General features: G+C 44.1%; 1 protein-coding gene across 1 annotated transcript in view; it reads left to right on the forward strand.

Annotated features, from left to right (window-relative positions):
• The window catches only part of LOC123754093 (titin homolog), an 88,338-nt gene that overhangs the window by 48,997 nt on the left and 25,413 nt on the right, over positions 1-13,928 (forward strand). Inside the window, exons 9-11 of the mRNA XM_045736255.2 lie at positions 8,415-8,623; positions 9,486-9,707; positions 12,145-12,297. Coding sequence (XP_045592211.2) covers positions 8,415-8,623; positions 9,486-9,707; positions 12,145-12,297 — 584 coding nt within the window. The remainder of the gene's footprint in view (positions 1-8,414; positions 8,624-9,485; positions 9,708-12,144; positions 12,298-13,928) is intronic.

A 13,928-nucleotide genomic window follows, 5' to 3' on the forward strand; every position in this document is an offset into this window, starting at 1 on the left:
TATTGGTCCTAAATTCCTAAAAGTAAGGTTAGAAGACCTTACTTTTAAAGAACTCAGCAAGGTAGCGGTCACAACTGCAAGAAAAAGAACAGGTTGGATAACAACCTCTCAAACAAGAGATGCTGCACCAATGATACGTTTTTAAGACATTAGTTCTCTCTAGAGTGGAATATTGTTGCACACTAACAGCCCCGTTTAAAGCTGGAGAAATTACTGACCTGCAGAGCATGCAAAGGTCTTTTCTGCTAGAATCCATTGAATAAAATATCTCAATTATTGGGACAATTTACCAATTTAAATTTGTGTTCCCTAGAGTGCAGGCGGGAGAGATACATAATAATTTACACTCGGAAAATGCTAGAAGGACTGGTTCCAAATCTACACACAGAAATCACATCACATGAGACCGGAAGGCACGGCAGGATGTGCAAGATAGCCCCATTGAAAAGCAGAGGTGCAATAGGCACACTGAGAGAGAACTCAATCACCATCGAAGGGTCAAGACTTTTTAACACACTCCCTCTACACGTATGGGGCATAACTGGCCGACCTCTTGCAGTGCTCAAAAGAAAACTTAATGAACACCTTCAAAGGATTCCTGATCAATCAGGCTGGAAGCAACTGCATTGAACAGCTTTGTTGGCCAGACCACCAATGAGGCGACCTACACAGAGACCAGGCAGCGGGGGACATTACTCAGAATCATTGATAGTTAGGTGACAGAATAGTCTTACCACTTGTTGGTCTTCTGTTTTGATGGTGGTGGTAGTTATGTCCTTTTTTCTTTGATCTTTCTAGATTGCAGTCTGGTGCAAAACATATTGCTCAGCTTGGGGTGACCCCCTACCCCCCCCCCCCCCCCTTGCTGACTTTGGGTGTGAATTTTACTGTTGTAGAGTATTTTTCCTGCATCTGTCTCATGTTCTACCAGATCCTACTTGGTCCTGGGATCAGGTTTTGGTGGGCTCATCTTCTATCTGTTTTCAGGTAATTATCTAAGTGTAGTTACAGGATGAGAGCTACGCTCGTGGTGTCCCGTCTTCCCAGCACTCTTTGTCATATAACGCTCTGAAGCTACTGACGGTCTTGGCCTCCACCACCTTCTCACTTAACTTGTTCCAACCGTCTACCACTCAGAGGTGCTCACCTCTGAGGATGCCTTCTTCCAGGTATCATTTATGTTGGCCCTGGCTTCCAGAAGTTGTAGTAGTACGCTTGATGCTCCTCACTGGACGTATAAGTTGGGTGTTTGACTGTAAGGATTGTTCTTGCTGCCTTTAACCGTCTTCGTCGATTTTAGCTATGAACAAGCCTTTCACATTCTGCAGACCCTTTTCTCAGTGATGCTTAGTTAGATCTGCCAGAGGTTTCATTCTGTTGCCTTCTTCTTGAGGTTATCTTGAGATGATTTCGGGGCTTTAGTGTCCCCGCGGCCCGGTCCTCGACCAGGCCTCCACCCCCAGGAAGCAGCCCGTGACAGCTGACGAACTCCCGGGTACCTATTTACTGCTAGGTAACAGGGGCATTCAGGATGAAGAAACTTTGCCCATTTGTTTCTGCCTCGTGCGGGAATCGAACCCGCGCCACAGAATTACGAGTCCTGCGCGCTATCCACCAGGCTACGAGGCCCCCCTGGTAGAACTTGGTAGAACATTATTTGCATGCTATTCACACTTCTTAGATGGATGTCTAAACCATGCAGGCAAGGCTTAGCTCGCCCACCAGTTGCTTAAGATCTTCGTAAGAAAAGTCGGCCGGCACAAAGAACCAGATGAAGGTGCGAGGATAGTCTGCACAGTGTGGACTCAAGAAGGAAGAGGGAAGGAAAAATTCTGGGCTGGGTTTGGCTAACATTCAATGTACCACTTTTTCAGTGGTCAACACTTTGTTGGCTCAACATGGAGTGAATTGTGCAAGCTCTATTAGGCTTTCAAGGCTTGCATTTCCACATTTGCATTTCCACTTCAGCTTTTTGGTATACAGGTCCATGGCAATCCCCAGCCCCATTGTTCAGGCTTCTCACAAACTCATCAGATCTGAGTTGAGGTAACCCTTGTCATATCAGTGTGGTTCACTGGTGATCAGTCATGGTACAGTATTATAGTGTGTGCTATAACTAGCACCATGGTTCGGGTGCTAGTTGCAGTTTGGATGTCGCTTTGGTGCGTCTCTCTAATTTTTATGCCGGCTTCATTCCGTTTACCAGTGATTCGGCATTTGATCTGCTCTAGCTGAAATTTTACTTCAGAAATCTCATAGCTTTGTTTTGCAGGCATCCCACATTCAGGAAAGTTTGAATATGCTTGCAGCTGGCCTTTCCTATTTGTCACATTTTGAAGGAGCGTGAGGTTGCCATGGATTGAATTGGAACAAATGGAACCTTAATCTGTGTTTTCTCCAGTGGGGCCGTTGCTCGTGTTGTTCAAGCCTTAGAGCTTTATTGGCGACATAATTCCTTTGGCTTCCAAGATTTTACATCAGCCCTAGATTCTTTTAGATCTCTGCCCCCCTCAAAAAATTGGTAGGTGGGCATACATAAGTGATTTGCTGTTCTGCGATCTTCACAACTGTGGGTGTTGTGATGTTGCTCTACTGTCACCTGTGTGGGTGGCAGGTGGCAGAGCTCTTCCTCTCTTATTAACGAGCTTTCCCTCATCACTGATACAAGGTGGCTTGATGGTCTTTTTGGCAGTAATTTGCTAGACCTCTTACCTCTGTGTCCTTAAGTTATTCTTGTTCTGGTTGTTTGAAGAGTGCTGCCTTTTGTCCGTCCCAGTTGCCTACTACTGGTTCATGCTTTCCTCTTGGGTTTCAGTATTGGTCTCTTGTCGCCTCCTTTTCTTAACCTTACTTGTGCTTGCTTTCACCTTGGTCCTGCTCATTTGCCTTTGACGTGTATCTTGGGTATGGACTCTCGTCCTCCCTTCAATTTTGAGTGTCCAATTGGAGAAACTCATGTTTAAAATGGCATTCTTGTTGACTTTAGGGACTGAGGAATTGCTGGAGGACTACTTCATGCTCTGCATCAGAGGCAGGGATCGTTGCCTCTTGGTCCAGGCAATTGGTTTTTTCGACTGCAAGCTTCACCTCCTTTCCAAAAATAAGTCTCCTGCATTCCATCATAATTTTGATTGAGTTATGATTCTTCTGTTCAAGTCTACACTACATACGATGTCCTGTTATAGCTCTTGAGACGTTAACTTCTGGTCATTAGGGAGTGTTGCACGTCTGCATTCTTCCTGAACCCTTGTACGATGCTCCTGTGTACCAAGGTTAGGTTCTGCTAATTGATTCAGTGTGTATAGCTCAGCCAACCTGAGGCTCACCCATGTGCTCATGACAGAGGAAATATGCAGCACTAACGTCTTTCTTTTTGGCCATGGCATCTGCTCATATCAGGGCCGGGGGGGGGGGGTGTTTGGAGGTTGAACAGGATGCTGGCCACCAGATATCTGCCAGACCTCCCTCGTTCTCGTCTCTGATGCGCTACGTTGAAGTGACTAACTTTGACTGGACATTGTCCTTCATCTTCGCCCTGTGCACCATCGCCACATTCTGCTATTACCTTGGGTAAGTGCCCCAATTTTATATATGATACTTTACGTAGTTGTGTAGAGCCATGGGGGAGGAGACTAAAGGATGCTTCCGAGAGGGTCTTGCTCAGATACAGTGTATAGTATTGAGTGGATTGTAATGCCCTTTTCTCAGTGGTACCTTGGTAGCATCCTATTGCCGTATTACCCTTGATTTTGAGCTGGCCGGGCCTAGAGTGAGGTGGCCACGTTCCCCGTTTCTGGTCGTCAGCAGTGCTGCCATCTTGTGAAGTTCGGTGTAGTTGGTTGTTTGGGAATAAGTTGTTAAAATTTATTTGAATGGAGTTTTGAGTGGTTTGAAGGGTTCTTGTTTGTTATAATTAGCAATTACTTTGAGGTGGATTGAAGAATGCTTTCCTCTTCCTTCCTTCCTGGTTTATTATAAGGATTAGACATTACATTCGTCACTTGTATCATTGGTCCCCCGACCTAGGCATAGGCTCAATACTTTACTTCTTAGACATTTTAATTATACATTCAAAGAAAAATGTCGTAATAGAAATGCTTTAAAATAAAATTGGAAGACAATTTCATTTTCGTTTTTGGGGCAATAATTACAAAGCACGGAAACTTGGCACCAGTGTACCAGTATATATGTTAGGATGCTTCTTTGGACAATTGTCTTAACAATGTACTGACTAAATGTTTAGAAAATTTTAATGTATTTGTTTTAGGACAATTTTATACACTGAATTTTTAGCCTTGTTACCATCCTTTGGAAGTTTAAGAATTAATTCTATTTTATATTTTTATAGGAAAGTGAAAAGATTAGTTGAGCATGAAAAAAAAGTGAATGGAGAGCCGAGAAGAAAAATAAAAAGTTTTTCAGGAAAGATGAAACTCTTAAGGAAAGAAGTAAGGAAGTGCAGCAAGTAGACTGATGGAAAGACCAATAGGATAAGGATAAGCATAGGAAATGTGAACTGATGGAGGAGAAATTAGAAGTAGGTAGAGAGAGTACTTTACTTTGAAACGCTTTTGGGTGGAATTAGTGATTAAAGTTCATAGGTAAATAAGACAGATTTTGTTGTCTTAGAAGAGTACAAAAGAGAACTTCTGAAGATACATTCATGAAAGAGGTAAAAGGGGTAGCAGGAAAGAAGTTGAAATGTGGGGAATTTAATGTAATTGTTGAGAGAAGTTTGTAGAAATGATTGAATGCAGCAGAATGAAATGGAATTGTTGAGGAGGTCCCAGAAAGCACTGGAAAGTGGCACTGTGTTAAACACATAGAACAAGGTTGTGAATTTCTTACAAATTTACAATTTGTAAAAAAGAATGAATGTGGTGAGTGTATAAAGTGTGTGTGTGTGTGTTCCTGCCAGACCTCCCTTGTTCTTATCTCTGCAAGAGTGCACTTAACACTTTGGTTTCGTGATGACGTTCTCGGAGTCATTAAAAAATACACGTAGTGTAGACGTAACAGTAACGCCGTCAACAATTAAAATATTTGTTAAAATTCCATTGATTGTCCGATTATTATGGGACTATCTTGAGGTTATCTTAATGAAGATGATTTTGGGGCTTAGCGTCCCCGCGGCCCGGTCCTCGACCAGGCCTCCTTTTTGTTACACACCCCCAGGAAGCATCCAGAAAATAACATGATGTTTAACAGTGATAAATTCCAGGTACTCAGGTACAGTAAAAATGAGGACCTTAAACATAATACAGGGTACAAAATACAATCAAATGTACCCATAGTAGGAAAACAGCATGTCAAGGATTTGGGAATAATAATGTCTGACGACCTAACGTTTAGGGAGCATAACTAAGCAAATATTGCGACAGCCAGAAAAATGATCGGATGGATTACGAGAACTTTCAAATCCAGGGATCCCATCACAATGGTTGTACTCTTCAAGTCACTTGTGTTGTCCCGTCTTGAGTACTGCTCAGTACTCACTTCCCCCTTTAGAGCAGGAGAGATTGCTGAAATAGAGGGAATACAGAGAACATATACGGTACGCATAGACGAGATAAAGCACCTAAATTATTGAGATCGTCTCAAAGCCCTCCAAATGTACTCACTAGAAAGAAGACGAGAGAGAGATCAAATAATATACACCTGGAAGATACTGGAAGGCCAAGTACCAAATCTACACAGTAAAATAACAATGTACTGGAGTGAACGATATGGAAGAAAATGCAGAATAGAACCAGTGAAGAGCAAGGGTGCCATAGGCACAATCAGAGAACACTGTATAAACATCAGAGGTCTACAGTTGTTCAACACCCTCCCAGCGAGCATAAGAAATATTGCCGGAACAATCGTGGACATCTTCAAGAGGAAACTAGATTTATTCCTCCAAGGAGTGCTGGACCAACCGGGTTGTGGTGGGTATGTGGGCCTGCGGGCCGCTCCAAGCAACAGCCTGGTGGACCAAACTCTCACAAGTCAAGCCTGGCCTCGGGCCGGGCTTGGGCAGTAGAAGAACTCCCAGAACCCCATCAAGCAGGTATATGTGGGCCTGCAGGCCGCTCCAAGCAACAGCCTGGTGGACCAAACTCACAAGTCAAGCCTGGCCTCGGGCTGGGCTTGGGCAGTAGAAGAACTCCCAGAACCCCCATCAAGCAGGTATATGTAGGCCTGTGGGCCGCTCCAAGCAACAGCCTGGTGGACCAAACTCTCACAAGTCAAGCCTGGCCTCGGGCCGGGCTTGGGGAGTAAAAGAACTCCCAGAACCCCATCAACCAGGTATCAACCAGGTATCGCGTAGCAGCTGCCTAACTCCCAGGTATGTATGTATTGTTAGGTGAACAGGGGCATTGGGGTGAAAGAAACTCTGCCCATATGTTTCCGCCTTCATCGGGGATCGAAACCTCAGGACTACGAATCCCGAGCACTGTCCACTCAGCTGTCAGGCCCCTGACTTGTTTTAAAATGTGCGCCAATGTCTTCCCATTCTCTGTATACCCCACCTGGCATCATGACACCGCTGCATGGGTGGCCACCCATGCGGGAAGCTCATTGTTTTCATGACCACGCTTGCTGTTCTCGTGATCACGCTCGAGACTGCTGCGGCCTACCCTCGTGTCAAAACGTGTGCCTGTTCCGGTTGTTTTTACCTCATGTATTTGTTTTGTTACTGCATTTATAAACACGAAGACCATCAATTTAGTCCAAGAAATGTGTAAGTACTTCATTCATAATGCTGTACTGACAGGAATCTTAGTGAAGTATCCAAAATTTGCTTACTGTAGGTGCTGCTTGCACACGACTGTAAAGCTGCCGCCCAGTTGGGTGGGTGTGGAGCACATGACTGTAAAGCTGCCGCCCAGTTGGGTGGGTGTGGAGCACATGACTAAAGCTGCCGCCCAGTTGGGTGGGTGTGGAGCACATGACTGTAAAGCTGCCGCCCAGTTGGGTGGGTGTGGAGCACATGACTGTAAAGCTGCCGCCCAGTTGGGTGGGTGTGGAGCACATGACTGTAAAGCTGCCGCCCAGTTGGGTGGGTGTGGAGCACATGACTGTAAAGCTGCTGCCCAGTTGGGTGGGTGTGGAGCACATGACTGTAAAGCTGCCGCCCAGTTGGGTGGGTGTGCAGCACATGACTGTAAAGCTGCCGCCCAGTTGGGTGGGTGTGGAGCACATGACTGTAAAGCTGCCGCCCAGTTGGGTGGGTGTGCAGCACATGACTGTAAAGCTGCCGCCCAGTTGGGTGGGTGTGGAGCACATGACTGTAAAGCTGCCGCCCAGTTGGGTGGGTGTGGAGCACATGACTGTAAAGCTGCCGCCCAGTTGGGTGGGTGTGCAGCACATGACTGTAAAGCTGCCGCCCAGTTGGGTGGGTGTGCAGCACATGACTGTAAAGCTGCCGCCCAGTTGGGTGGGTGTGCAGCAAGACTAGTAACTGTGTGACTCACCATAAATGTAAAGTGCCTTGTATAGTGACTGTTGTGAGCCTCTTGTTGAATCACTTTTGATAAAAAAAAGGTTATTGATGTGTATATATATATTTGTGTAAATGATTGTATACATAACATACATAACAGGGAGCCGGTCGGCCGAGCGGACAGCACACTGGACTTGTGATCCTGTGGTCCTGGGTTCGATCCCAGGCGCCGGCGAGAAACCATGGGCAGAGTTTCTTTCACCCTATGCCCCTGTTACCTAGCAGTAAAATAGGTACCTGGGTGTTAGTCAGCTGTCACGGGCTGCTTCCTGGGGGTGGAGGCCTGGTCGAGGACCGGGCCGCGGGACACTAAAAGCCCCGAAATCATCTCAAGATAACCTCAAGATCTCAAGAATAATTGTGTAACTAGCTTCAAAAGATTGTCACTTGCTTAGCTAAGTGAACTCTGAGGTTCAGTTCCTGAAGCGATTGTGTGTGTCTGTGTGTTTCCACGTGTTGAATTATGTTTCCACCACCGCCCACGGGATGTGTATAGGGTGCATAATAAAGAAAGACATTGAATTATGACAAAGACTGTCTGGTAAAGGGACTAACTTAAAAGTGTAACCTATATCCACTAACTTTTACCACTAAGTGGTTGAATCAACTTCGTCAAGTCTTATGGGGACGAGTGGTTGCATCGGAACAGGACTGCCATTTACAGCTCATGTAATCTGGGCATAAAACGAGATGAAATACAACATGGTATTATGGCAGTGTCTGACTGATTAAAAACTTTGATCATAATATTTGGTTACTTATCCATCACTGTCATCTTGTCCTGCTTTCTCTAAAATTTGACCATTACCTCCATGTCTATTTCCCAAGTGATCTTTGTTTTTCTTGTGAAGTCAATAATTTCTTATTGATATCCTAACAACAATCTGAAACCACACTTCACATTGTTATCACGAAATCTGTCTTCCAGTCACAACTGAAAGTGAAGTGGAAGACGACGATGATGACGCAGAGGAGGACGACGACGACCAGACGCAGTGTACTAAATGTGGCCACGACGATCACCCAGAGACTATCTTGTTGTGTGACAATTGTGATGCTGGGTGGCATCTGTCGTGTCTTCGGCCGCCTCTTCTTAGTGTTCCTGAAGGAGACTGGGTGTGCCCGACCTGTGAACATGTAAGTATCAGTTGATTATCTTGTTGTGTGACAATTGTGATGCTGGGTGGCATCTGTCGTGTCTTCGGCCGCCTCTTCTTAGTGTTCCTGAAGGAGACTGGGTGTGCCCGACCTGTGAACACATAAGTATCAGTTGATTATCTTGTTGTGTGACAGTTGTGATGCTGGGTGGCATCTGTCGTGTCTTCGGCCGCCTCCTCTTAGTGTTCCTGAAGGAGACTGGGTGTGCCCGACCTGTGAACATGTAAGTATCAGTTGATTATCTTGTTGTGTGACAATTGTGATGCTGGGTGGCATCTGTCGTGTCTTCGGCCGCCTCTTCTTAGTGTTCCTGAAGGAGACTGGGTGTGCCCGACCTGTGAACATGTAAGTATCAGTTGATTATCTTGTTGTGTGACAATTGTGATGCTGGGTGGCATCTGTCGTGTCTTCGGCCGCCTCCTCTTAGTGTTCCTGAAGGAGACTGGGTGTGCCCGACCTGTGAACATGTAAGTATCAATTGATTAGCTTCATTTTGACAGCCTTGTGATCGTGGTTGAAGTCAAGAGTCACCATTAAATATTTGTGTTTTCTTGTATCCTACTGCATTTAATTGTAGTGGTACCATATTTCACCAGCCACATGAATATATAGGTACTGTATTTCACCACTCTCATCCATGAAATATATAGGTATTGTATTTCATCATCCACGTGTCTAAAATGTATTGATCCAGTACTGTATTTCATCACCCAAGTGTATAAAATGCACATGTTTGTTATGATTTAAAATACTCTATAGTTGTGGATGCATCCCATTTCTATGAGATGTAACCTTTTACAGTAATGGAAAATGCATTTAGTATTCCATTCTTCTTCGTCAGGTACAACTCGTGAATAAGTTACGAGCTCTCCTACACGAGTTTGACGAATGTCAGAAGAGAGCTCATAATGAAGAATTGAGGAGGCAGAGACTTGCATACGTGAATGTTTCCTTATCTAATGTCTTACCAGATGGTAAAAAGAAGAAAAAGAGGCGTCACCGGGATGGTGAAGATGATGACGACGACGACGATGATGAATCTGGTTCTGAATCTGATACTGAAGTAAGTAAATATGAGAACATTATTAAATTGAAAGCTCTTTTTGTTTTATTAACAAAGAGTTTTATTTGTTAATATTCTTTTATTCAGTATAAAACTATACAAAAATTGTGAAAATGTTAACCTGAGATACAGTAACTTAACAGCAGTTTCCATGGCTTACGTTACACTTTGTGTGCCTATGTATGAGTAACTATGGAGTTGTGAGATGCACTGTTCTTCTGGACAGTCGATGCCATTTCCTTCATCTGGCTTTGCCGGACATATGGGCACCCCAGACCTGGACCTCTTTGTGTCGGCGTGGTCTCAATGTCTACCCCTTTCTGTGGCACCGTTCCCCAAGTGCAAAACCTCACGGTGGATGTCTTTCCCCTGTACTGGTTGCTTGAGGTTATCTTGAGATGATTTCGGGGCTTAGCGTCCCCGTGGCCCGGTCTTCGACCAGGCCTCCTTTTTGTTACATGTCCCCCAGGAAGCAGCCCGTAGCAGCTGACTAACTCCCAGGTACCTATTTACTGCTAGGTAACAGGGGCATCAGAGTGAAAGAAACATTTTGCCCGTTTGTCTTTGCCTCCAAACAAACGCCTCCATCCCGTCGGGGATCGAACCCGGAATCTCAGGACTACGAATCCAATGCACTGTCCACTCAGCTGTCAGGCGACCCTGACAGCTGGGGAAGAGGAGGAAGAGGGGATTGCAGTGAGGATGCATTTACCTTTTTTCCCTGGTCCGGCTGTTACTACGATTGCTGGCATGGCTGGAGTCTTCCAAGGGGTGAGTGATTCTTCTGGCTCCTTGCTGGCTGGTCCAACCTTTTTTTAGGCTTCTTGCTTAGCGTTGGAACTCGGGTGTCTTTCCACAACACCGACTGTGGAAAGGCGCGTGACGTACCTCGTTGGTTCAATCTTCCCTCAGTTTTCCATGTCTGGACTTTTTGTCGCAGGTTTATCGCCATTTGTATGGTGACCAGGTGGCTGGTTTAACCTTTATGCTACATGGCTTCTATTGTGACACTTGACATTCTGGTGATGCGAAGAAAATAAAGTATTCCACAACCCCCTTCTTCCCCAGAACAAAAATACTTTGTAAATTGTTAAAATCCCTTCCCTGAACATGTACATGTAAACAAAAATATAAAAAGCAAGTTACTTTGGCTGTGGCGACCTGGAGAAGATGCGATGTGACATCACCAATACGTGTTCACCCATGCAGGGAGCTCCTAGAGGCGGTCGCACGGGCGATTCAAGACTCGCGATTTGCCACAAATATATTTTCATTAATTTTCCAATGCTTTCTAATTATTTTTTGTTATTGTATCTGATGCAAATTTGTGTCCTTTACAATATGTACTCAGTAGAATGTTCATAATGTTCCAAGGAACTGTGATACATGTGTCACTAATGTGTCCACAAAAAATGTTTATTGTTGCAATATTTTTTGTTCAATATTCAATTTATTTTACACTATGTACACTCTCACACACTATTTACAGTCATACACTATATTACACACTCCGTACTTCGAAAGTGAGTGATAATAAGAGAAGCAGTCTGTGGTACACAGTGCGATTTTGCACTCGATTTTGCACCAGGTACACACACATTTTCACTTCCCTTTTCTTCATGTTGTGTGCTTGCTAAGAGTGCTGTTATGTACACCCTTGTGGCTTTAGTTGGTGTAGGTGGTATGTAGCCAAGCTGGTGAAGTGTAAGGTAGTCTTCAAAAGATCTAGGAAGAGAACAAATCCACAAGGGCCGTGACGTTCACGCATTTGTAAATAAAGTTCATATGTAAAGTGTTCATAGGTCATCGCTCCCTGCACCTCTCCGAGGGAAGGGGTTATCTTGAGGTTATCTTGAGATGATTTCGGGGCTTTTTAGTGTCCCCGCGGCCCGGTCCTCGACCAGGCCTCCACCCCCAGGAAGCAGCCCGTGACAGCTGGCTAACACCCAAGTACCTATTTTACTGCTAGGTAACAGGGGCATAGGGTGAAAGAAACTCTGCCCATTGTTTCTCGCCGGCGCCTGGGATCGAACCCAGGACCACAGGATCACAAGTCCAGTGTGCTGTCCGCTCGGCCGACCGGCTCCTATTCCTAGGGGGGCCAGATTCTGGCTCGTGGTCCCCTGTAGGCCAATAGAACTCTGCAATCAATGACACCTAAGTTAGTTCAGTAGAACTTCGGTTTCAACTCGTTTTGACCATGTCGTAGCTCAGTCGATTAAGGCAGCATCTGGGATGCTCTCGGACGTAGGTTTGAATCCTCGTCACGGCCCTTGTGGATTTGTTCATTTAAGTAAGTATTAATACTAAGTTGTTATTAATAATAAATATAAGTGGTAATTGAGGTATTAAATTAATAATAAATATATATATGTATAAATATAATTTTTTTAAAATAATTTTCATAATAAATTGTAGTTAAAACTTTACATTTCAGGATTCCGACAGTGAGAGTGATGACAGCAGTGACTCGTCGAGTCAGTCGTCCTCAGACTCTACAGCGCCACTGTACACTCTGAGAGCTCGCAGCTCACGTACTCTCAAGGAACAAGTGGAAGACTTTGATGAGATGATAAATGAAGCCATACGAGTAAGTTATTTAGTTGAAAGTACTTTTAGCATCACAAGGCCCTGATAACCATTCATCAGTAGATAGTGCTTAACACTTATGGTTACTGTATTTGTTCTTAATGGCTTGTAATAAGTATTTGCTAAAAGATTGTTTTGTATATTAGGGATCCTTGTCAAAAAAATAATCTCTGAGCATAGCCCTTCAGTGTCTCCCTGAGTTTGTACTTATGGTCCAGCCGTGACTCTCAGATGTTCCAGGGTCTGTCGACTTTCACCCCATCTTGGCTAGTGTCTTTGGAAATTAATTTGCCATGTAATTTGGGGAAGAGAGACGAGGCTTGTCAACCCACCATCAAGGAATCTCTCGATGTAAGACGAGCATATATAAAATATCTAGAGTCCATCTGCAAGTGATCCTTTGATTCACAAGGAAAGCCTTGTGAAAATCATCTCATCTCTAAGGAAAGCTTTGTGAATTATCTCATCTCTCATCAAATATCTAACTACTTGTCCGTTAGTACCACTCCCCATAACGGCTGACTGCCATTGAAATGTAGCCCTCTACCAGACTATATTTGGGGTAAGCCAGCAAGCTATGCCAGCTTACTGAACCTGGTGTTCAACCATCATGGTATAAAAGCTCTGTGAAAGACCTGGGGCTAGATTCACGAAGAAGTTATGCAAACATTTACGAACCTTTACATCTTTTCTCACTCTTTGGGGGCTTTGTTTACAATTATTAAACAGTTAAAGAATTTCGAAGCACCTGGAGGCTGTTTATAACAATAACAACAGTTGATTGGCAAGTTTTCATGCTTGTAAACTGTTTAATAAATGTAACCAAAGCCGTCAAAGATTGAGGAAAGATATGTACACGTTCGTAAGTACTTGAGTAACTGTTTCATGAATCTGGCCCCAGTTCAGTAAAATTCCTGTTTTGTATTTCAGTGTTTAAGTGGCATGCACAGTGACACGGTAAGTCTCTGATAAAGTCCAGGCTCAACTACTGTATTTCAAAGATTTTTTTTCTAGTGTGGAGTGTACTCGCCTAGTTGTACTCACCTAGTTGATAACATTCGAGGTTATCTTCACTGGTACTGTTTGTTGTATATCCTGAGCATGGTTCAGCTCTTCTTTGAGTTGTTACTGTTGGCGATGCTTAAAAACTTTGTCTCTTGATGAGGACTTTTAGGTTAGGCACTTAGTAATGAGTGAAACACACATTGGGAGGTAGTTATGCAGTTTTCTAGGTGTGCGTTCATGGCTCGTCTAAGCCTACGAGTTTAGCTTGAGGGGATAGTGTAGTTACTTATTGTTTCCTCTTTGTTTTGGCCACAGCCTGCACTTTGTTTTCCGTCATTGGGTGACTTATTTTGGTCACGGGTTTTGAGACGAATACTTTAACGTTATTTATTTTGATCTGCAATCTCGTTTCAACGAGTGTTTTGTTAAATCATTATTCTGTTTAATTGCAGAAATATTTGCTTTACCGTTTTGTGAATCGTTAGGTTATTGAAGGAAAGGGAAAAGGGAACCAGTGAGGACAGAGGTGAACTGGGAGAATGGGCTAAGTGTAATAATTTACAAATACTGTAACCCCGCGATTATCCGGGATTGAAACATCCGGAAAACGCCCTTATACGGCCAAAA

This window comes from Procambarus clarkii, chromosome 6, assembly GCF_040958095.1.
Source record: "Procambarus clarkii isolate CNS0578487 chromosome 6, FALCON_Pclarkii_2.0, whole genome shotgun sequence".
Taxonomy (NCBI): Eukaryota; Metazoa; Arthropoda; class Malacostraca; order Decapoda; family Cambaridae; genus Procambarus; species Procambarus clarkii.